The following is a 24,476-nucleotide window of genomic DNA, read 5'->3' on the forward strand; positions in this document are numbered from 1 at the left end:
TTAAGTGTCATTCTCGGTCCATTTGTGTTATCAAGGTTCCAACAGAAGTGCAGCAAAGCAGAAAAAACGAGCCGAGTCACAACAGACACGGTTCCTCCATTTCTGCTGACATTTCGGCAACTTGTGTGTGTGCGTGTGTCTCAGTGCTATCCATTACAGGTCATACTAAGAGGCGGCCTCCTGCTGAGTCCCTCCAGGCATGGTGTGATTCGAGTGCGTGTGTGAGCCCTTGTGGCTATGTGTTGTTGTCACAGCGTGCATGTACATTTGTGCGTGTGTGTGTGTGCAGGTCGCTGCTTGTATTTTTCAGAGAGAGTTCAGCATTAGGCAGGACGGTGACTCTCTTCTCTGGGTTGTTTATGACTGATCCCACTGACTGCACCATCTGGGAGACGACATTTTTCACCAAACAACTTTTCCCTCTCACACTATGTTTCTCCTTTAATCGCTAAACTGCTCACAGAAACTTTAAAAGGTTCATTTTAAAAGCAAAAAATACACAGCGGCCCTCGGTTAACATTAAAACCTACTGTACTATTACATAAAGAGGCAACCTGTGAGTGAGAATTTAAGATTTAACACATAAAATAATGAAAGTTGGAAGCACTTATCCAATATGTGAATCATCACACGTATTCTCGCAATGAAAACCTTCTTCTGTCTCAAGAAATAGTCCTTATATAAAGTATTTCACTGGTGCCGAGCCTCAGAACATTTCCTAATGTGGTTTATAAAGAAAAAACTAAACCTTTAAAAGGCTGTTATATTATGTTTTTGCAGCAATTACCTTGCACTCAGCCTTAGTCTGCTGCATTTATCCTCATCGCTCCCCAACAACAATACGCTGATTTCTATCTACAGCACATCATCAGTACGAACCAGTTCATCATCCCAACCTGTCAAGTCTTCAGGTCAGCATGAAATCTGTGTGAGGACGCTCATCTGTTCATCTGTCTTATTTACTCTTTTTGGTAAAGAACCACAATAAAATGCAGAGCACATGAGGTGAAGTTTCTGTGAGGTTTCTTCCTCTTTGTCACTCACTATCGAGGTGACTGCTGCCCTTCTGCTGAGGTACCACAGTGATCCACTAGACCACTAAGACAAATTAACTTCGATGTTTAGTCTTCCGATGTTGTCGGCTCTTACAGCGAGCTTCAAAATATATTAACATCCTCAATCCACTAAATCACGGAGTAAACAAAGTCAGTGATGGAGGAACAGAAGACGTGATTCAATAATCACATGTCCAGCCTGTATGAGGCCGCTGCAGATACATCATCTCGTTTAAAAAAGTGGACTTGCAGTCAAAAGGTGTACACTTGTTGACCCATTTTATTACTAACTTCCCCAAATGTCAGGGTGAGCCCGCTGCAGCTGCTATCACTTATTGGGTGTCAAAAGGCGAAAGGTCGAGCTCAGCATGGAGCCGCCTGGACGTGTTGTTTTGATGCGAGCCGAGTCATCGCAGTAATACTCATCTGGCCTTTTGGACTGCACCTGCTCGGTTCTGGAAGCGGTTCATTAATAATGTTTTTCATTAGTGCACACGCTGAGTCTTTAACTCTCAGCACTTTGTGGACAGCAGCGTGTTTGTTTGACTGCGCAGCTATCTTGTAACTCCATAAAGTGACCGATCCAGTCTGGTTTTTCTGTTTCAAACAAATGAAACGATCTCGATCCAAACAGTTTTAATTTGTGTCTAAACAAACACAACATCGATGCTTCCCACACACACATCTGCTCGGCCATTCTAAATAATTAAGAGGTGGCAACTGGAAACAGATGAGCAGCGATTTCAAGGATTTTTTTTAACAACTCTAAGTGTCTTGTGTGACAGATTTGAAGAGCTCAACCTGACAGGCTTCAGGTTGAGACATCTGTCCTCAAAATCCAGGCCTACCTTTTTATTTATCTCCATGTGAAGTGAAGAAATCCTGATGAAATCATGAATTTTAAGACTTGACAGCGCACCTACAGTATACAGCGGTGCCTATATCCATCACACAGTCTCTCCTGAAGATGTGAAGTGTTGATCCTTGGATGCAGAGAGAGCTCGACACCTGAGGAATATTGATGATTTGTTATATTTTATTCATTCGTTTTCAAAACCTTTGCTTTTGCCCAAATCTGGAAACATTCAAGGATTTTCAATGCCCAGTTGGAATCGAGGCTGACTTTTCTTCCTTCACTCTTCAGACATGGATTTGTCTGAAACGCAGCCGTCCCACATGGCGTTGGCCTAACAGCATTATGCTCAGCTAAATCCTCTCCTTACGAGAGAGCATCAGTCTGCAATTTAAATATTGAGCTCTGAGGACGCACGCAGCATCTCATAAAACGGAAATATTCTCCATGTTTTTGTTTCATTGTACAGACACTTTCTGCACGACATGTTTGGTATTTTTTTTAAATGTTGTGATCCCACAAGAAGTTGTGTGTGTTTGCAAAATGTTTGGCTGCACAGTGTGAGTTTTTAAAGCCCGGCTATAGGCTTTTAAATCTGAAGGGCTGTTATGGTTCTCTAAAAATCTGTGAAGAAGACAAACTAACCGTGAAGCGAAAGTACCTTCCTAATTAGCTGACTGTGTCGTCCTATTATTGAAGACCGTCGTTCACACGCCGACTCTCCGCAGCACAGGCCTGACTAGTTGACCTTTCCAGTGCACCTTCCTTTAATAACGCACTAATTAAGAGGCTCATTACACTTGGAGAGCGTGCCAATTAATGCAGCAGGTCGTTAAATACAAATATTTAGATCTGAACGCTCCGACTGTCATTACGGCAGGAACAGTTAGCGCATAAAAGGAACACAGCAAGGTATCTTTAGACGCAGAAGCTCGTTATCATCAAGGAGGAAATGACCGAAGACTTGAAGCAGAAGATCTCAGAGCGAGATGGTCAATACTCTGATCTGCTCTGAGCTGTCTGACCGACTGGGGAGAGACACTCGTACTGTAAGTCTGCAGATGCAGCAGACAGATCCAATATTTTTTTGTATTCCCTCTCAGACACTCCTGTGACGAAACCTTTCAACACGGAAAACTGATCTGTAACTGTATTTTATACTTTTAAAGCCTACACAGGACTCCTGCAGCTGATCAGGAAGAGAGTTTGTACGGCCGCCTGCCTCCAGCATGGGAAACACGAGCGAGAGAAACTCTCCCCGAGAGGGATTCTGGCTCAAGGACTCGCTGTTAATCTACAGCATCAATACTGTGACAGCAAACACCCTCCACACTGCACAAACAAGCATCCGAAACACACTCGAGCGAGCACAAGTTCACGCACGCCAAACAGACGGGCAAAGGTGGAGCTCAGAGATTGAGAGATGCAGTTCGACTCTGGGGCGCTTTAAACGCTGAACGGTCCACAGGCTAATAGCTGTAAAGTGGGTTAGTGTTCGAGTGTCAGCGGGGGTTTTGTTTACGTACTCAGCAGCCGGGTTCAAACGGATCCAACCGCGCCCAGCGGGAGGCTAAGAACTACGACGATCTGTGATGTTGAGAGACATTTGCAGTGAGAGTGTGTGCCGAGTTCATATTATACAACAGCACTGCGAGAAGTTTGCTTCGCGTACGTGTGTGTGTGTGCAGGTTTTCCGGTTTGTGTGTGGGTGCGCCTGCGAGGCTTTATTTCAGAGCGTACGACGGTGAGTGGGTTTGAACTTTGATGCCGCTCCAGAAATTAAACCATAATATTGAATTTCACAAACAATTTAAACTTCACCCAGGTTTTCTTCACCCCTTGTTTGCATTCCAACAACACCTCCAGATGTTCGGGATGCGTACAGATGGCACGAGGATTAGATTAGTGAGAAGACGGAGAAGAAGAAGAAGAAGAAGAAGAAAGGAAGACGAGGAGGTGCATCTGAACAGAAACATGTAATGTGATTATTACATCCCTCCTACATAGACGCCAGCTGAAGCTTTTGGACAATTATTTCAATCTGTTAAAATAATAATCCAACAGCCTGAAGTTATAGTGGCGGTGGTTCAGAGTGGGCAGCTAAACGTGTTAATTAGTCTTGAAAAAAATAACAGAACCTTTTAATTTGAGGTCACTTCGTTTCATACGTCACAGCGGATGCACTGATCAGAGTTCGTCTGACGCACCTGTATGCAGGTTCCTGTGTGTTCTCGACACAGGCTGCAGGACAGAGCCCAGCGGCTGGCGGGGATGTGGGACACCTTGGTAATGGGCTCCATCTTCTCTGGACAGCCTATACTCACCTACAGGGAAACACAGCACAGGTAGAAAATACATACGTCAGATACAAAAGCACCGTGTGGGATAAACAATCGACAAGGTGCGGAGATTCATCGTGTTTCAGGATGTGAACGCACCGGTGCAGACTGGATTCCTTTGTTTATTTATAGGGGATAAATAGTCAGTCAGGCATTTATTATCACAGTTTCCTCTTTCTGCTTGCTAAATATTTTAAAATAAATTAATCACTTGATTCATTTATTAAGCAAAAAAACAAACAAATATATTCTGGCTCCAGCGTCTCAAAAATGACTTGCTGCTTTTCTCTGTTTCGTATCAGTTAATATAAACTGATTATCTTCATCAATACAGAAATTAGCTATTTGAAGATGTTTTTTTGGGCTCTGAAGAACCTGTGAGGGGTGTTTCACTATTTTGCAGAAAAAATAAATAAATAATGAAATAGGTTAGTGGGATGTGTACATGCAGCCTGCTGTTTTTTTTGATGCCATGACTGCATTGTTTGCACCGGGGATCAGCTGATCACGCTAACCCGGCCAGCATGGTGACCAGAACAGCTGATATCCCTGCCAGAATCTTACAATCATCAATAGTACTTCTGATTCTGACATTTCATCGAAACAGACATCCATCCAGAGACCACGGTTCATGCTTCTTTTTGATGTCGCACAAAGATCTCCAGGATTACCTTTTGTTGGTCCCAATTTGATAAAGTGATCACAATTTCCATAATGTTCTTGTGTGAGAGCGTCTGTCCTTGGAGCGGGGACAGGAACACCTGTTCTCCTTGGAAAATAACAGTACTGTTAAGCCCAGTGTGACTCACTCTCTCTGTGCAGTCTATTCAGAAGTGCTTTGGCCCTCAAAACTTGCTCCACCAAATACAACCAAAATGTCATTGACCTGTGCCAACCAGCCATGCAGAATGGAGTGGAGAGCACTCATCACCAAAGAGCCGTTCCTTCCTTCCTTCCTCCGCTTCTTATTTCTTTCCAAAAAACCATTCCACCTCTTTCACATTAAGTCATTCTCCTATTTTGCGGGGATGGCCCTCCTTCTTTGTCCTTCACGCTCGCGTTAACAAGCTGACGGCTGATTTCCGCGGGTCACGCCTCCCTCCTCTCTCTCTCCCTCTCTCTCTCGTCACCCACTCGTCCTTCTATCTGATTTCCCCTCTTCTCCTCCTCCTCTCATCCGCTCAACCACAGGACGAGCCGGCGGCCTCGCTCCTTTCTTTTATTATTGATGTCTTTTGTGCGCCACACTCGATTGGAGTAGGGGTCAATTTTCGCTCCATTGAGGAAGTCAATGGAAAAGAGCGCGGTTCAGACAATGATGCCACAGCTGTCGCCGCCAACGCTCGCTCCTTGTATAGAGTTGATGTACGAATGGATCGATGGCAGAAGGATTTCCAGTTCTGAATGCTGTAGTTAATTGATTGGATTGTTTCTCGACCGTGATGCCCACACACACACACACACACACACACACACACACACACACACACACGACACGCTCAGAGAGGTTGCACTTCACACAATTCCTCCACCGTGCTCGCATCTCTTGGTTTGTCGATACTCCAGAAGACTGAAAAAAGTCAGAGTGGTCGCCATCTTTGTGTGTGTGTGTGTGTGTGTGTGTGTGTGTTTATGTTTGTGTGTAGAGGCACATGCAGCCCTAAAGCTTGCTCGTTTTCCCCGATGAGCATATTCCAGCCCCAATTACTTCACATTTCAAAGCCAGTAGATGGAAAACTGACAACAGTTGAAATCACTTCAGTGGAAATGGGGGAGAAATCACAGCTTTAAATGAAAAGGCATTTTAGAAGAGGGGCTCCACGTCTTTCAGCGTGTGTGTGTGCGTGTGGTTGTGTGTGTGTGTGTGTGGTGAATATCCGTTAAAAGAGAGACCTCTCTCTGCAGAGGGCAGCTACACACACAACACCGCGGGGGGGCTGTATCGTTTGAAGGCTGGGCGGTGCGTTCACGCACACATAAACACACACGCACGTACACCAAACAAGCGTCTCTATGAATGACACGCTCACACACGAAGCCTCTTTTTCTGGAAATTTCCACTACTATCATATTGAGCAGAAAGCCACTAGCCAGTGTTGTGATGTGTGCGTCTGTTTATTTGCGAATCTGTCTGCCATTAACGGCTCTTTAGCTCATGAAATTACACATGACTGAGTCTTTGCAAGGACACGCACACAAACACGCGCACACACACAAAAAAAAAAAAAACGCACATACAGCACAGACATGCAAATTATCTTTTCTTCCCCTCCACGGTAGGAAGAGAAAACAAAAGCGCACGGAGCAGCGAAAACAATTAGCCCAATCAAGGGTGACAGAAGGCAATTAGAAGTAAAAGGTTTGAGCTGCCAAAAGCTACTCTATTACTGAGAAATCTGCTGGTGGAGTGTGTTGTTGAATAGGCTGAAGACACATGACTGACTCTCTCAACAGTTTAAAGGTGTGTGCAAGGCGTGAAGCAACATCCGGCCCCTGAACATCTGAAATGAGCGGCTGCTTTCTGTCCATTTGGAAGCTTTCAGACGAGAGACGCTTTCCGAAAAGGTATCATCGAGACACATCGCGTCGAAATTGGCGGCTGCTCGGCTACACCTCGGCTTGACAAAGAGGTTTCCCGGGGAATCAATTTACATTATCGCTAAAAAGAGTGAGGTTTTGCCTGAAGAAGCTACATTCAGTATTTTAAGCATTTACTGTTAACAAGGAGCGGGAAAAAAACACACAGGTGCGAATATTTCTACAAAAATCTGGGCCACGCTTCCAGTCAACACTCCTGCTTTGGGATTTTTTCAAGTACACTCACACGCCAGATGTATGAGTTAACACAATCAACTAGAGTTACTTTCAAGTTCTTGGTGTGTTGATGATAAGATGCGTTACGATGAAGACCTGGGAGATTCTGCATCGATGCAGAGACGGAGCATAATCGGGAGTTTGCAGCCTGTGCTGATTGTTAATTTTCCGGCCTCGGCTGGACAAATAAGTTCTGATGTTTCGATGCACCGTCGCTCTCTTGCATTGAAATGTGGGCAAACGTTGGGCTGACATTATTTCTGTCAGGAGATATGGCGAGGAGAAAGCAGAGATCAGCAGCCAGTAGTAAAAAGCAGACATTTGGACACACTTCAGAGGGTACGAACTTGCTTGGATGCATGAACTAGAGAAGATGTGTGTTTGACAATTACTAGCATGTGAGGCTAACATCTGCTAATCAACCAAGAACTGAGGAGGGGCTGTCAACTTCACTGTCCAACTCTGAGTGCAGCAGTCATGTTTGTGATGTTTGCCACATTCAGTAACTGCCTTGTGAAAACGCTATTTTTGTGGATGACAGTACGATGTCACATCATCCATTCCAGTGATCTGCGCTGTCCCTGCTCCGTGGAGGGGATTTTCTTCTACTCTGAAGCGTGAACGGTGGGTTACAGCGTGTTCCTGTCGACACAAGCGGTGGGAAAGAAAAACCACTGTACCTGAAAGAGAGCGCGGATCGACTCTGTTTCGCTCCGGGTGAGGACGAGGGAAAAGCCGAAATGCGGCTCAGTCAAAACACAAGTGTAGAAGTCAAAATAAGCTGTGTGCGGGTCTTCATCACACGCAGACAACACGGTCTTAAAGGTGGTTTTCTGTTCCCATCTTTCACGGTGCAGACACCTCGTCCAACAGCACCTTGTTTACATACTTCCAGCACCGCACACAAACAGCAGCGCGCCAAACATCCTTCGCCTCTTCATGTTTATAAAGCTGCTCACTCGACTGAGCTAACGCAGGATAGATGGATTTTCACACTCATTTTGACAATGACTGCAGCTGCATGCACTCAAGCAACAACGACTCTGGAGCCACTTTGCACCACTATTCAAGTCACAGGTAAAAGAGGAACCAGGGATGCCAATTTCTCCATTCGAAGTGGCATTAAGTGCAGCCACAAGATGGCTAGATTCCTGAATGTGCGGCGTGTGACTGGGATCATAAACGGAGACACCCGAGTGTTCCCACTCAATGATGACAGTTTGAAGCCACTGATGTGTCTACAGGCCTGTCTCTGGAAGAATCAAGTCCAAGACCGATTACAAGAAATGTAAAAAAACAAAAGTGCTTTAAGCAGAGGAACACACAGAGGCCGACTGAGGACAAAAAAACGGAAACTGGAGCATTCATCTACACCACACCGGCCGTGTCTCTCCTTGGGTCTCACCTCAGGGATCCATAAGGCACAGCTGACGTGGACCCACTTGGTTCCACTGCGGGTGGGCTTGAGGGCCCCCCCTCTCTTGGGGCAGAGCAGACATTTGGGCTGGACGCCCAGAGCGCAGGTCCGACACAGCCAGTTCCCCTGTGGTACCTTCAGGATGCCGTAACACGCCTGAGACAGGGAGAAAGAGAAGACCCAAACACCTATTCACATCAGAAAACACGATATAACATGTCATTTCCCCCTGCTTCAAGTCTTTATGCTAAGCTAACTGGCTGCTAGCTGTAATTTTTCCACATTTTCTTCACTTCTTTTGGCCTCAGTTTACAGATATGACAGAAAAATGGGATGAGAGTGAGGAGGGATGACGTGCAGCGAAAGGCCACAGGTGAGAATAAATTAAGTGTTTCAGGCACTTCAGGAGCAGTGTCTTCTGCGTACTTTGAGCTTTTAACTTTCAAGACCTTTTGTATGCACAGGAATCTATATAAAACACTAAAAAACCTTTAAAAAGTATCTTACTGTCCTGTGTACTTGTGTCTGGTGTCTTAAGTTGTAGTGACCTTTAAAAGTCAGTAATTGTTGGATTAAAGAGGTACGCAACATGCACGAGGGGCTGGAATGATCCCATTTTTGCTTTTCTCTTAGTAATTCAACTTTTATTTCATATACAGAAGAGATTAATATAAATTTAACAAGCAATTCTTCATAAATAACTTATACATACAACCCTGTTTCCAAAGAAGGAGAGAAACATGATGTGTTGAACATGAATAAAACAGAATATGATAATATTCTAATCCTTTCTGGTATCTACTCAACTGAAAACAGTAATGTTTGAACACACAAACGTGATTTATGATTGTAAATATAAGATTAATCTGGATTTGATGCCAGCAACATGTTCAACATATGTGGCTGCTGCACATAAAGAAAAACACCTCCGAACACGAGGTGGCTCTGCAGGAGGAGGCAGCTTAAGTGGAGGTTAAGTAGAGGCAGTCTGATGACACTGACGGTGTGTTAGTGCCAACGGGGCCGACGAAACAATTAACACTGTGTCAGTGTGTAACAAACACAGCAGAGCCCCTGAAGCCTCAGGTTGTCACCATTTGTGAAACTGTTGCTGTTTGTGCACTTTCCACGCCGTTGATAAATGAATTCAGAGGGAAGAAAATATCAGAGTATCACACCTCGAGCCGCTCTGAGGAAAACAGCAGAAACCTTCCCTTTCAACAACCTTGATTTTGTATTTTACATTCAAGCTTTCAGCATTTTCCCCCCAGAGTGACTTTCTTATTCTGAAAAGCCAAAAGGATTTCTTAAAAAGACACACAAGCATACAGAAACACACTCACGCGTTTGAACGGAGAGATAAACCCTTTTTAAATCCTGACCTGATGGACGCAGACGTTGCACTTGTCGCAGAAGACCATCTCGTTGCCGTCCTCTCCCTCTGGCGAGCGACAGACGTCGCACACCACGTCCTCGTCGTACTCGATGCCCAGGCCTTCCTCCGTCTCGATGGCTTGCCGCATCTTCTCCTCGCACACGCTCTCCAGCTCGACCAGGACGCACTCCATCGTCAGCTCGTCCAGCTCTGGCAACGCTGGTGGCGGGAAGACAAGAAGTAAAAACCACGATTAGTTTCAGTTTTATCCTCTCAAGCTCCACTAGAAGACAGAGAATAGTCATCTGCAACTGTGGTCAGGCAGGAAAGGCTGCATCTTTGCCGGTTGCTCTTCCCCGTTGTAGAATAAAATTAAAAAGTGTTGAGAGCAGAGGTTGAGACGTGACTGCCGGTCGTCACGATGAATATTGGAGAAAACATTCGGCGTGTACGGAGCAATTAAAACCGAGAGTGCAGCAACAGGGTCAACGCTTCCAGCAGGTTTTTCTTTTAGTTCACGTTATCGACGAGGACAACAGTAATAAGAAGCGGCGCGCAGGAATCTCAAAAACGAGCCAAATTACAGAATTCCAGTTATTTTTGGCCAGAACACTGTCTCACACTTTAATTGGAAAGGCACACAGCTTTCCTTTTTGCAAGTGCACCTCGCACAGGTCACTGTCTGTTTACTTTCTGGATTAAAATGTGCTGAGAATTAGCTGCAGGATGTGGGAGTATGTGGAGCTGCAGCTGACTCCGTGTTAACCCAAGAGAAAGCAGAGAAATGCTACATGTGCGCCGTCACTGTGAGAACATTTTACTATCAAAGCCAGAGAACGATTTAATTTGCCAGTAAGCCCTCTTTGCCGACAGCTCAGTTCACCATGCCAGTGTAGACATTAGCATTAGTGTTCCTGCTCCATTTGCATCTCAAAGTAGTGCCTTGCTCCAAGGCTGGTTAATAGTTTATGAAAACTGATTTAACCGGCAATCGCAGGGCTTTCTTCCTCATGAAAAAATTAAGTATCTGAGGTAGAGGGAAAGCAAACAGCCTGTTTTTTTAGGACGCTGACATGTGGCATACTATTATCTCATTACATGCAACGACATGACAATGGTTATTATAACAGCTCGGCATGAAATCAACATTTTCTGAAATAAAGCATTTTAGATTATGTTACTCGCGTTGTGCCACAAGGTCACTGCAGCACAATCATACTGTCAAGTAATAATAACAGAAGACAGAAGAGGAAGGCGATCGTTTTAACATTCAGTATTTACATTGTTCTGTCACATTGTCTCTTCGCTGCCTCGCCTGAATGCTCCCAGCAGCAATAAAGAAACTTCTGCTGTCCGGGCGTCTGTAGCTGAGGATTATTTATTGATTTATTTGAAGGATTCAGGACTCAGATGGGAGTTTTTTTTGGGGGTTTTTTTTTAAGTGGAGCTGAGCATCCTGTGCCTCCATCTATTATTTATGTCACTCAATCCCTTCCCATCCTAAAATAAATGAAAGAAAAACTTTATTTACCCATTCTTGAGCATCTCATTGCAAACAGGGTTAACGTGCTGCAGCTTCACATAAACAAGTTTCCACCAAAAACATCTTTATAATTCCACATTATTTTGGAGATTTAACAGCCAACACTTGAAAAACAGGTCAACGTGTGAATCATACGTTATGTAATGAAGGACTGAAAGGAGGAAACTGTGTGGTTGTTCTGTTGTTGTGGATTTGGAAGCTGTTTCTGAGGCAGCGGAGTAAAAAGGAAGTTAGATACAAACCTGCTGCGACATTTACGTCACAAACTCAGAATCAGAAATACTTTATTGATCCCGAGGGGAAATTGCTTGTGTTACAGCTGCTCCCATTCAAAAGTCTTAAGTCTAAATAAAAACTATATATAAGCAAGAATAATATTAAAATGCTCTGAAGCCTGATCTGTAATACCAGGTGTTTTTTCTCTTACTACTGCGAGACAGTGGTCAAGGTGTCATTGCTATTTTCTACAGAAGCCCTAAAAGGTCATGGGTCAAACGTATTACTTCCTCCGTTTTCCAATTATAATGAGTTAAATTATATTTGTTTTCTTGAGCTCGAGTTATCTATATCATTATCACAGGACAACAAATGTTGTTTTCCAGAGATAACAAGATCATTTTGTCGAGATTTTGGTATAACGGACTGTGTTTTCCTTAGATCACGAGTTAATTGTGTCATCGACACACGATAACAACTGTTGTTTTCCCGAGATAATGAGACGCCGAGGCTATAAACTGTAAGACCCCAATCACTGCAGGAATCACTGCAACATGTGCAGCGATGTCAGAAGGCGTATCGATTGTCGCATCACTTTCTTCAATCAAGGCCTGACGCAAGCTGAAATTGCTTCTTTCAGATTTTTATTCACTCAAAAACATGTTTAGAGAAAAGCAGAAAAGCCCAAAACAAATGCAGAAAAAAAGCTCATCTGCCTGCGTCAGTGTTCGATCCGTCTGATGTCATCGCTTCTTTGTGATCCTGAATTACTTATGTCGTGAAAACACCATTTGTTATCCCGTGATACTGACATAAACTACTCGTGATCACAAGAAAACAAAAACAGTCTAACTCGTTATCACGGGAAAATGGAGGAAATAATATGTTTGACCCATGGACATTTAGAGCTTCTGGAAGTTTCCAACTGTAAGTAAGTAAGTTACAATTTCCACCCCCAGCGACCACGTTGTGTAAATAGCAAATGTACTTGTGGCCACCTGTGCGCCAACGGGCGTTTTAAAATAAGGGCTGATCAGGCACATCGATGGCTATCTTGATACTGTGCCATTGACCGACCAAAACCTGCTACTGGTGCACTTGGCTTTTGCAGGGGACTGCAGATGACACTCTGATTGGTTTGATTTATGTTACTCCCAAAACACAGTCTTAAAACAACCCTTTCTACTCCAGGATTATGTCGTTTACCAAGCAAAAGGAAGTCAGACAGGCCCTGAATGCACCTGCTCCACTGATCATTTAAATAGGGCCCAGTTCGTTTTCCAGTGTTTTGTGCTGGAAAAAGTTTCTTCTTCGTCATATAATCTAAAAATCTAATTAAGCCCATCTCTGGACCCAACTGAGGAAAGTGTTTCAAAAAAAACTAAATTACTGCATGCCCAGTATCAACACTCTGTCTCCGAGTACACACACTTTTACACATGTATACAGTTAGTATTAGGACTGAGATAGGAAATGCTGAATCATCCCACGATGAGTCAAGAGCCATGAGATCTCAGCCAGCAGAACCAATCAACCTGTTTGTTTGGTCTAGCATCGAAGGTTATGAGAAACAACCCGCTTGCGGTCCTGGAAGAGCCTGTGTGTGTGTGTGTGTGTGTGTGTGTGTGTGTGTGTGTGTGTGTGTGTGTGTGTGTGTGTGTGTTTGATTAAGGGACATTGCGTTCCAGAAATAAGGTCTGAAACCCCAGCGGGGATTTATAAACACAATTACTATGCTTTATCTGAAAGGCGGCGATCAGATATCAAATAAAATGGTGGAGATGGGAGAGATGCTCGGGGTCAGCAGTTGTCACCATGGCAAAATGGAGGATGGAGCAAAGCAGAGGAGAGGAAGACGGACAGCAAATGTAACAGAAGAGGAACAGAGGGGATGTGGAGGGTAGGCGCTTATAAAGGGAGACCTTTGAGACTTTTTATAAACGTGACCTGCAGGGTGAACAGGGGGTCTAAACGGAAATTCAGACATAAAAAGAACAGGAAAACGTCTAAAGATAACGTTTGTGAAATAATACGAAGTTCGATTTAGCTCCAAACCACCATCTGCCTGTCGAATCTCTCTGAGAACCTTTGACGAGGCGACTAATTCTGTCAATCTGCAAAAATCCATGTGTCTGTTAATATGTTACTGAAACAACTAAGTAATTAAACAATAAGTCAACAGCTAGAAAATGAATCTGTGAAAAAATCTCTCAGACACATAAACGCATACTTCTCAACCACGCGGACACTTGTTGGCCAGCTGGGAGCAGCTAGTTCACTACAAGTTACATTAAAGAACAATAATGTTAAATGTCAAAATCATATAATCAAAGTAAAATAGCACGCCTCAGTCCAAAAATGCTTCCCGCTCTCACTGTTGTGTGTGCGTGTGCTAACTGGATTAGCTGCTGAACGACCGTCTGTTGCTACAGCGACTCAGGGGCTGTGTGTGTATGTGTGTGTGTGTGTGTGTCATCGCTAACCATGTCCAACTACCTCAAGTCTCACTCACATGTAAGAAAACACTGGACATGAAAGTAAGAAATGAACACAACCTTTTGTAGAAACTCACCGCTGTCAAGCTAGCATGTTAGCATCGGGAATGTTTGTATCGTCAGAGACTCTGATTCATTGATTGCTGTCACAAATACAAAAAAAAATGTTTCTTACATAAACAAACAATCGGTGTCAGCGAGCACTCACCCATCTGTCTGAACTCGTAGTTGACCAGCTCCAGCCAGGCGACGTCCAGGTCATCCAGGTCGTAGCAGCTGTAGCGCTGGGTGGGAGGAGGCTGGGTCTCCTGGCTGTCGTCGGACAGACCACCTGTCAGCTGCGGCAGCAACCTGGAACAAGCGCAGAGACATTCAGAGAGAGTTTGTCATGTGGTCTGGAAACACGAGTGAAAAAAACATCGAGAAACATCTCAAGAAACTCGCTTCATGTTTGGATCCAAACATGGAGCCACAGCTTGTACTACAAATGACTGAAAACAAATAAAACCCATTATTGAACGTGTTAATGGGTAATATCCAGCTCCTGATTGACAAATGTATTAAGTAATAACAGACAACATGCAGCGCTGCGGTTGCTGTATCAGCACAATGTTAACACTTGTCCCAGTACGACGCGACCTCAAGTATGTTATTGCTAAACGCCTCATTTACAACATTTGCAGCTGCATCACACATAAAAGTGAAGACGTTGGATTCGAACAGTTTTATTTCAGCTGTAAATGCATTTTATTTTTATATTCCGTCCTCTAATGGATACTGAAACACCATCTGGACCGGAGACATTTTGTTTTCTGCATAACCGATAAAACTGTATTTATTAAACGAAGATTGACTCAACGCTCTTGTGTTTCTCACTGTAGGTTCATACAGTTCAGTCCAAACAACAAAAGGTTAAGTCACCTAAGATCCTAAGATCCATATTCAGGTGTGATTAACAAGTTTCTCTCACCTTGTCGGACCTTTGACACCTCAGACTACTTTTACTGAAATAAACATATTCAGATGTATAAATGTATCAATTATGCAAAAATACAGTACAACAGGGTCTAAATTAAGGTACTCCCATCCTAATAATTGTTCATCTCAATTAATTAAAAAAGAAAATTGACTATTTTTCATTATTTCATCATTTTTCATTCATCTAAAGAGCGGGACAAAATATTTTAAACTCTAAAGAAACTAAATCACAACAACAAACACTCATAAAATACTGTTGTCACATTCAATGTTAGGCAACTAGCAGCATCTGTCAGCTGTAAAAGGATTTTTTGGAAAACTAACTAATGTTATAAAGTTCATATATTGCACAGTCCGACACTAAATCTGCACGTAAACAACTTTGCGGTCATTTTCCAACAGTGTCCATGAAGTCTCTGTGACTAACAACAAAGTCCTGCACTCCTCATGACAACAGCGGTGACTGGGCAGCCCGTCTCATGTCTGGGACTCTCCCTTACAGTCGAGTCCTGACCTCGTGGTCCAGAAAGACAGAATCAGAGTTTGACGAATGCCAAAAAAGCCACACACGCACAGAGAGCAATCAAAACAATGACAAATCAAGTGGTTGTACGCAGCAGTGACAGGAAGCTCCTCCAGGCAGTGTCTGGTTCTCTGGAGCCTCGGGCCTGAATGTCTCTCTGTCAACAACAGCAGGAAATGGGGTCAGGAACTCTGCTCGACCCACTGGGAACCAATAAAGACTCGAACACGCTCATGCACACATTCGTGCGCACGCACACGCCGGCTCGCATAAAACATCTGGACACTCTGAGGGCTGATAGACACATAAAAAAACATGCACAAAAATAAGGCAGATGTGCAGTAAACACACACAAGCCATCAGGCAGGGAGACACCACCCGAGTGAGAAGAGGAACGCTGACACACTGCACAGATCACACACACACGATTCCTCCACAACAGCTCTGTGTTTTGCATAGAAACACACAAACGCCCAACGCTTCACACGCTCGCCTGCTGAAGTCGTGACCTTTGTGTGAAAAGGTGAAGTGCTTCAGTGATCACAACAACAAAACAAAACAACCTTTGGCTCGCTGTCTTCCCCCCCCACCCTCGTCTTTAACACCTCATTATCACGCCGCTCATTTATTATCATCATCCTCCGTCACTGCCGTCGCCCTCACATCGAGCAGCGCTGTGATCATCATCATCCTCGTCATTATCGTTATCCTCCCCGTTATCATCGCCACGACTGCCGTCATCATGACAACAGCTGCCACTATTTAATTCGGTAATCTTTCGATGGAGGGATATTTCACATGAGTTGCTGGTTACAACATGAAATGGAAAATTACAGAAACAACAAATAAATACTTTCCATGATAATAGATAGAAACAGGTAAGAAGAAATAAAATATAGTCGCGTATTGAGTTTGTACTGGTGCGATTTCACTGTCGCATCGAAATAAGAGCTAAATCAGTGTGGGAGTCGTTCTAGTACACTATAAAATATGTAAAGTTTTTGAGTACCGCCCTACATCAGCTCCTGTATCTGTGCGTGCAATCGGTTCAATCCCTGCATTCAAGTATTAGTGTTTTAGGTGGGTGAATGAAGGGGAAACGAATCTGGCGCTATGATTGGTCAAACTCTTCCTCCTCTTCTTCTTTTGGTTCTTGGCAGGCTACGTGCTCACTGGTCTGTAGCTAGCTAGTTAGCTACCTAGACATCATCAAACAACAAGCGATTGTTTCATGCTTGCTATAAATAAAAGAACAATAATAAATTGAAACGACAGTCTTTGAAAGATCGCCGTCTGGAGGGCCATGTAGCTCGAACATGTCCCCATACCCCTCTGTGCCAACAACATGGAGGTGTTGGGCGATCTGTCAGGGGTAAGGGGTGTATTGGGATTAGGCCTTTATCAACATCCCAGTGTTTTCCACTGCTGATGCTGCATCCATTAATGTAATAAAAAGTGTAGATCTGATCCATATCTGTCTGTAAATTACCATTTTAGACCATCAGTGCACAATCAATAGAGAAGAATGTGTAATCTTTATTGAATCCAGAAATCTACTATCTCACTGTGAGGACAAAATGGCAGAAAATTGAACCCCTGTTCTGGCCCGGTATCAGGCTGATATCTGATACCGGACAAACAGGCCAGGCCAGCGAACTGGCAGGGGGGAGAAAGGAGAGAGACAAAGACACACAAGAGACACACACACATTCACAGGAAGAATAGGTTTCATACTGGAGACACTGGGCCGGTTGTTTCTGTTATGTAACGTTAAAAGCAACTTCAGTGTCTTATTACATTGGTGGGCGGTGTTATTGCATTATCAAAGGCTAGGGCCGGTGTTGTTCTGTAGTTCGTGTTACTGTCAACAAACCACATGAACAGACCAAAGCCAACAGTGAGCTGGTAATTCTCGCTTTTTAAAAAGAAATAAGGTGAAAGCACTGCAGATTAATACACATTTGCTTCTCTGATTAGCATTTAGGACTGCAAGAAAAATAAAATAAGGCTTTGGATCCACAGACAGCACTATATCCATGCAAAAACTGACTGCCAGGTCATTAATGTGATAACCAGCCAGTAGTGTAACACACTGAGATGTTATCAGCAGACTTCTGTTGGGGTTCATGATATTCTTGGCTTTGTTTATTCTAATACTGGCTTTATTACATTTAGTTTTATGACTCTATTGCCGTTTGTTTGGCCTCTAGCTGTGACTGGCAGTGTTTGCTTCCGCAACATTGGGACGAAATCAAAGAAGTGAAGAAGAAAAAGGAGAAAAGAAATGAGGACAAGAACAAAAAACATGAAAAGAAGACATTCAGAGTTGAGGATACATGCACCAAAAATTGAAAGAGATTTAAAAAGCGACATAAACTCATGTTAGGTAAATGTACTGCGTATTTCCAACCCGCCTGTCCAATTTATCATCTCTCTATCACTGGCGAGGTGACATTTAAGGAGAGCTCCCTGGTTCGGATGTCGGAGGTACAGGAGCCAAAACATGAAGTGAGACATGAAAGGAAAACATCGCCTCATAATAACGTCAAGCCATCCCATCTAACAGGGTGTGAGTCAATAGGGGTCAGAGCACAATGTGTTCTTCCACTGGCAAGTATCATGTATCCCACACACATACACACACACACACACACACACACACACAGATCTTACATAATGTAGGTAAACAAAACCATGTGCAAAAGGTCTCCTGTCCGTCCAGGCTTTATCATGACTACAAAGACAGAGATAAAGTGCAGAGTCATCAGTCAATACTGAAGACAATTACAGCTCTTTGTGAGACTGTAAATAGATTTTCTGTCTTTTTATGGGGTGAAGACCAATGTTGAGAAATGTATATGCTTCTAAAGAGCTATAAAAGTATGGATGGATATGGATTGAGATGTGTTTCTCAGTAAGAGTTTGGTTTACCAACAGTATTGTGGTGTATTATAAGACTTTGTCAGTGATAAAAAACAAAGTCCTGGACTTGTTTTCATTGTTGACGCTGAAGTTTTGACCATGTTTAATGTTTTATTTAAGATTTTCTATATCTGACCTGAGAAATATTGGAACTAAAAACTAAAAAATTACATTACAGTTATCACAACTAGTCATTTTTTGCCATGGAGAATAAGTTACTTCTACTACAAGATTGTACCGATACCAGAATTATAAACTTTTTAACAATATTAGTATTAGAGCCTGACAGATACTTAATCTTGAGGGCCAATGCTGTCATCAGTTACTTGTGACAAAGATATGTAACGGAGGCAGGATATTTTACAGATAAAGAATAAATCTAATTATCCAAAATGAATCAGTGCTCCGAAACTTACCGGACTTACTGAATTTAGAATTATAATTTATTCCAAGCAGCTTTTCATCTGCAATTCAATGTTGAAAAAACAAGTTTTCATATCTGTAATATCGGCCAACATATATGCTGATGATGCCATATACTCTGTGAGAGGCCAACCAAATATATCAGCCAACCAATATAGACGGACACATTTGTAGTAATGTTAACATCTGTGCAGCCTTTGGTTGAACATCTGAGTGTAAATCAGTTTTTTGTAAAAGCTGAATTTCTTTTTGATAGTATCATTGTAAACACATAGTATTGATCAAGTATTTTAAAAAAACACGATACTTCTGACAACCTCACAAGGTTCAGAAGAGGGTATACAGCTAATACAGCATTTTAATCACCGACTTGATTATTGTACATCAAATATGTAAGCCCCACACACACACCACCACCACCCCCATTTGAACCAATCATCAAGGTATGTAGAGAATATTTCTAGATGATAATAACAATCTTGAAGACGCTTTCTAAATAACTTCTGTTTACATTTGAGCTCCTAATGAGGAGAGCAGCAGAGGGGGAATATTTAGATGTTCCCTCCTTGGAATCACAATAATACGACAGCCGAGTTTTGCTTTGATCTTAATGGTGCGTCCCATGAAATATTTATCAGGAGGAACTACGCACCGTGGGGCTCTGATTCTTAAAAACAATGCAAACCAACGTGCCCCTCCATGCCTTCTTGCAGCTCCGAGACCCTGAGGAGAAGTGTTTTTTGGTTTACGACACAGGATGTGCGTCTGGGGAGCAGCGGAGTGGGAACTGTAAAGTATATCTTGTGGCGTAACACTGCTGAATAGGTTGTTATATGAGCATTGGCAAGGGAGGACAGGTGATTTATATGTTTGAGTGAGTGAGTGAAAGAGAAACAAGGAGATAGAGAGAGCGAGAGAGAGACCTGGGTCAAATAACTGATGCGAATAAATTTTCTGCGTTTGACTTTAAATAAATCCTCAGGCAGACTCGAGCAGGTCAGTGGTGTCAGCTCCACAGTGAGAGTGATGTATCTCAAAAATGATCTTCAAATAGTAGATATAGTACTAAAATAAATGAGATATAGTGCCAGATACAGTCCTAGAGGTAATATTATCACTTTGAGATATGATATGGCTATTTTAGTTTTACCTGAGCAGACAAATGTTTCTTTTACTTCCAACGTAAACAGAAACAACAGGCTTCGTTTGGACACAAATTCCTGTTTTATAATCAAATGTCCTCTCCTCAGCTTGATAATCACTATAATTCAGCACTGCAGCTTCTAGTCATTGTTATTTTTTTTTCAATTTGGACTGAATTCAAGAGAAATCACTCAGCTGAACAATTATTATTTATAAACTAAAAAAATATGTAAATAAATACACTAATATATCTTATCGGTCTGTCTGACCGGATAAGTGATGATGGGGGCTGGCCAGCCTCACCCTGAGCGGGACCTAACGCAGCATCCAAGACTGACAGCGTCCAATTTGATGACAGGGAATACAGATCCAAGGCACTTTTCCTGCTGGGTTCGGCTCCTAGCAATCCAGGGCCTAATGTTAGTCAGCTAATAGACCCGCCAATGTTTGCTGCATGACTAAAAGAGCAAGCGGTAACTCGCTAACAGCAGCTGAACTCTGCAAACAACCTCGATACTGGATTCGCTGTCGTCAAATTGGTCGCAGAGTTAACGTTTGGACCCGACACCGACCGCGTTCACTCGGAGCTCGGTACAGTTAGCCGCCGCTAGCTGTTACTGTGGCCACAAATAAAGTCAGGGTTCAGACAGAGCAGCTGAGGGGCATTAGAAAACTAGAAGATGTTGTCTCAACCTTTTGTTTCATCCAAAATCAGTGAGTAAAATTATGAATTTGTATTTTTGCACATTCATTTATGAAATACTCTGCACCAGCAGTGACTTTCTGACATAAAATCTTACCTCTGTGTCGTTCCAGCAACTCTTAAAGTTAAAGATTGATCAATGCATGGATATTATTGGTTGAAATCAGTTGGGTTATGCTTATATAAAGGTACGTGACACTTTTTTTGCAATGTTCTTGGCATATATTGTTAAATAGGTTCACAATATGACTGTGGATGTGATCTAACGTGGTTGAAAAGGCTTTTATTTTTCATTTCAGCTCGACTCTAACTCAAATATAATAACTAAAATATAATTCAGCACCACAATCTACGGCCTCCGTAATGACCTTAAACTGTTAAAACTGAACATTACACCTTTGATCGTGAAGGTAAGGGTTATCGCAGTACTCTTATATCAGACCGCATTAAGTAAGCTAGATAAAATAAATTGTGAATGAAAGGCTGCGACATGACAAATGACAGTTATAGAAGTTGATATTAAAAGGCTGAGAGTCAACCTAGCCTTCACTCCTTGTCCTCGCTCCCATATGTTTCTCACCACTGTGTAAATCTCACTTTCCTCCTTTTCATAAAACGTCAATAATAATCTCCTCTCAAGGAGCGATGAAGTGGATGGTGTTTACATAAGACATTTCCAGTGTGGGCAGAGCGACAGCGGCTGAGCTCAGCTCTCGGTCTGACTCCCTGCCCACACAGGACATGTCTAGTTTAAACAGACATCAACTCCTGACAGATCACTCACGAAGAGCAGGAAGTCCTTCTAAACGAGGCTGGAAACGTATATGAGGGCTAAACGGAAAAAAAGGGGAGGCAGAGGGTCACGAACCGGCAGAAAGTAAGAAACAGATGAGGAAGAAAGACAAATGAGCTCGGAAAAATGGGGATTAAAGGGAGAGGAGAGAAGAAAATAGAGGATGGAAGGAATTTAGAGATGATTCGATGAAAGAAAGACATCATTAATATTATGAGCTTTAACCTTTAACTGAGAAATTCCAACTACTGTTCACATCTGCCAAACATCCTTCAGCAACTGCTTTGCTACCTGAGAAAGAGAGTTTTTAAACCATCTTAGAGAAATCCTCATAACTGGCTACAACTGTATTAAATGGCGCCATTTCAGCTGGTTATATAAACAATGAAAACTTCTTCAAGATGTGCAAAGACAGCTTCTTTATGAATATGAGCTAAAAATTAATAGCGACCGGTTCAATGTTTAGTATAAGTCTTGTGAAGCTTTGAGGGGAAAATGCCAAATAACACAGCGAAGCCAGCAGAACGTTAACTTCATCTGAAGTGGAGGCAAACAGCTGAATCAGTAACCATCAGGTGGGGATGTCTGAGAAGAAAAACCTCACTGCTAAAGGTCAGATACGCCAGGCTGAAGATCATCAGTTGGACGTGTGTTACCCAAGAGAGTCTGCAACGAGTTGAAGTTTTCTTTAAAGTTCTTATGAGCGAGCCGGACCTGGAAATACGAAAGTTAAAGAAAACCTATCATGCTTTTTTTTGTTCTTTCCTGTCCGTCTGTGTTTTATAAAGGTTATTGTGCAAGTAAAAGGCGAAAGTTCCCACGGAAAACACTGCTCCTGAAATGCCTCATCAGTGGTCCCATCTTTAATACTGTGACTTTGTGACATCACACTACGTCACCATGTCGCACATTTGCATAATGCATGCCTATATTCAAGGTAGAAGTGAAGCTCACTGGAAGCTGGAAACACACCAGAGCTGACCAGAGACAAGGTGAGCAGTGCTGGCTCAGGCATGTGTGAGCTGGCCAATCAGAGCAGACTAGGGTATTCGGGAGGGGGGCCTTAAAGAGACAGGAGCTAAATCAGAGCGTTTCAGGCAGAGACAGTGCTGCTGAACCTGAACATGAGCAGAGTATGTCTCTGTTAAAGCTGCACTCTTTGAAATCACAATTTCAATACAGGAAAAATCAATGAATCAGTCAAAAGAAAGAACGGACAACAAGCGGAAAGAAGGAATTACATACAAGTTAACAGAGAAACCAGAGAAGAAGAAGAGAGCTAAGAAGGGATGGAGAGAAAAGCAAAGGAAGAGAGGAAAACGTTGAAAGACTATACAGCTGATAAATTATGTAGTAATTGAGATGTAAGCTAGACGATAGAAAGATGCAGTAATTCAATTTTAAATCCAAAAGTAGTTCAGTTCATTTGAAGTCAAGACAACAAGCTCCCCTCTTCTTCTAACACAATATCCTTTGACAACATGTCGACTGAATGTAAAAGCTGCTAACAAAGCCGCAGTCTGTACGTTATCTGTGCGGTAACGACGTCACAGACAGCAGATGTGTCAGAAGAAAACGTCTCTTCACTCTGTAAAAGCCTGAAGACAAAACTCTCCCGTTGGTACGCTCCGAAAAACTTGACGATAAGGGTGTTACTCTGAATGCGAGATTAAACCACTTGTTCAGACATACCATTCTTGTCAGATGCAAACAATCACTTCCCTGTGTGTTCGCATTGTGAGTGTGTGTGTGTGTGTGTCTGTGTGTGTGTGTGTGTCTGAAATAATCTCTCATTCTTGAAATACCTCACTGTCACAGTACGGCTGAGAAAACCGGCTAGTCCCTTTTCTTCCCTGTAATCCCTCTTTTTCTTCCCCCTAGTTTTCACACCAGACTGTCTGTGTGTGTGTGTGTGTGTGTGTGTGTGTGTGTGTGTGTCCTGTGCCAAGAGCCCCTTATCCTTGGGCGACCCATACAAATACCCCCCTTCTCTAAAACATTACTCCCATATCTGCATGCAGACTGGAGCATCGGGCAAATATCCAGCAGGACACAGGGTTACCCACCCTTGGGTCCAGGGGAAACCATGTGTCGGGCTGGAGGGTGTGTGTGTCTGTGTGTGAGTGTGTGTGTGTTACATCTTTCTGCATACTTTCTTATCTGCCTGTGGATAATTTTTTCATACGACTGGGCAACGTGACAAAAAATAAAGAAGAAAACACTGTCTGTATTATTGTCTGCAATTGCAAAGACATACTTAAACCTCATTATACGCTAATCTGACAGCTGACGTATGTGTTGTGCTCTCTCTTCCTCTCTGCACTGGTTGAGTCAAACTGAACGCATTATACTTCAAATAAATCTTTTTTTGGCGACTTGGGGACTGCAGAAGCAAAACACAGCACAACACCGACGTATTATCGACTAATGAGCTGACAGGGCGAACTAACTCGTTGCCTGTTTACACATTATTGCAACCTAATGACTTTAAGTTCAGTATAAACTCTCCTTTGAGCTCCGAGTTTGGTCTCCACCAACTCTCTATAGCTCCACTACTGTATGTTCACTAGTTATTCAGTGCTGTGTTGACTTGTTCAGTGCTGGACAGGTAGGGTGCTGCGGCTACAACTTAAGCAATTTCTGTAATTGGTAGTTGGCTGCCTTAACAATCTATTATTGGTTAATCGTTAATATATAAAATATCTTCAACTTTTATGATATTTTTCCGTTAGAAAAACTGTTTTACCCACTGTCTTGATCTATGTTCAGTCAGGCTACATTAAGTAAACGTGAATGTTAAACTAAAAAACACAAAATAATGACATCGATTTGATTTGCAGAGCTCCTGTTTGTCTGTATTCAACGCCTGACTCAACAAAATCCA

At 42.8% G+C, this 24,476-nt stretch overlaps 1 protein-coding gene across 2 annotated transcripts in view; it reads right to left on the reverse strand.

Annotated features, from left to right (window-relative positions):
• Positions 1-24,476, reverse strand: part of jade2 (jade family PHD finger 2) — a 190,997-nt gene that overhangs the window by 80,039 nt on the left and 86,482 nt on the right. For both annotated transcript variants that reach the window (XM_084374194.1, XM_084374193.1), the window contains exons 5-8: positions 14,316-14,458; positions 9,861-10,072; positions 8,467-8,634; positions 4,116-4,232 (exon numbers count right to left, since the gene is read on the reverse strand). In XM_084374194.1, the coding sequence (XP_084230320.1) occupies positions 4,116-4,232; positions 8,467-8,634; positions 9,861-10,072; positions 14,316-14,458 (640 nt within the window). The remainder of the gene's footprint in view (positions 1-4,115; positions 4,233-8,466; positions 8,635-9,860; positions 10,073-14,315; positions 14,459-24,476) is intronic.

This window comes from Pagrus pagrus (assembly GCF_965226575.1).
Source record: "Pagrus pagrus genome assembly, chromosome: 14".
Classification (NCBI taxonomy): Eukaryota; Metazoa; Chordata; class Actinopteri; order Spariformes; family Sparidae; genus Pagrus; species Pagrus pagrus.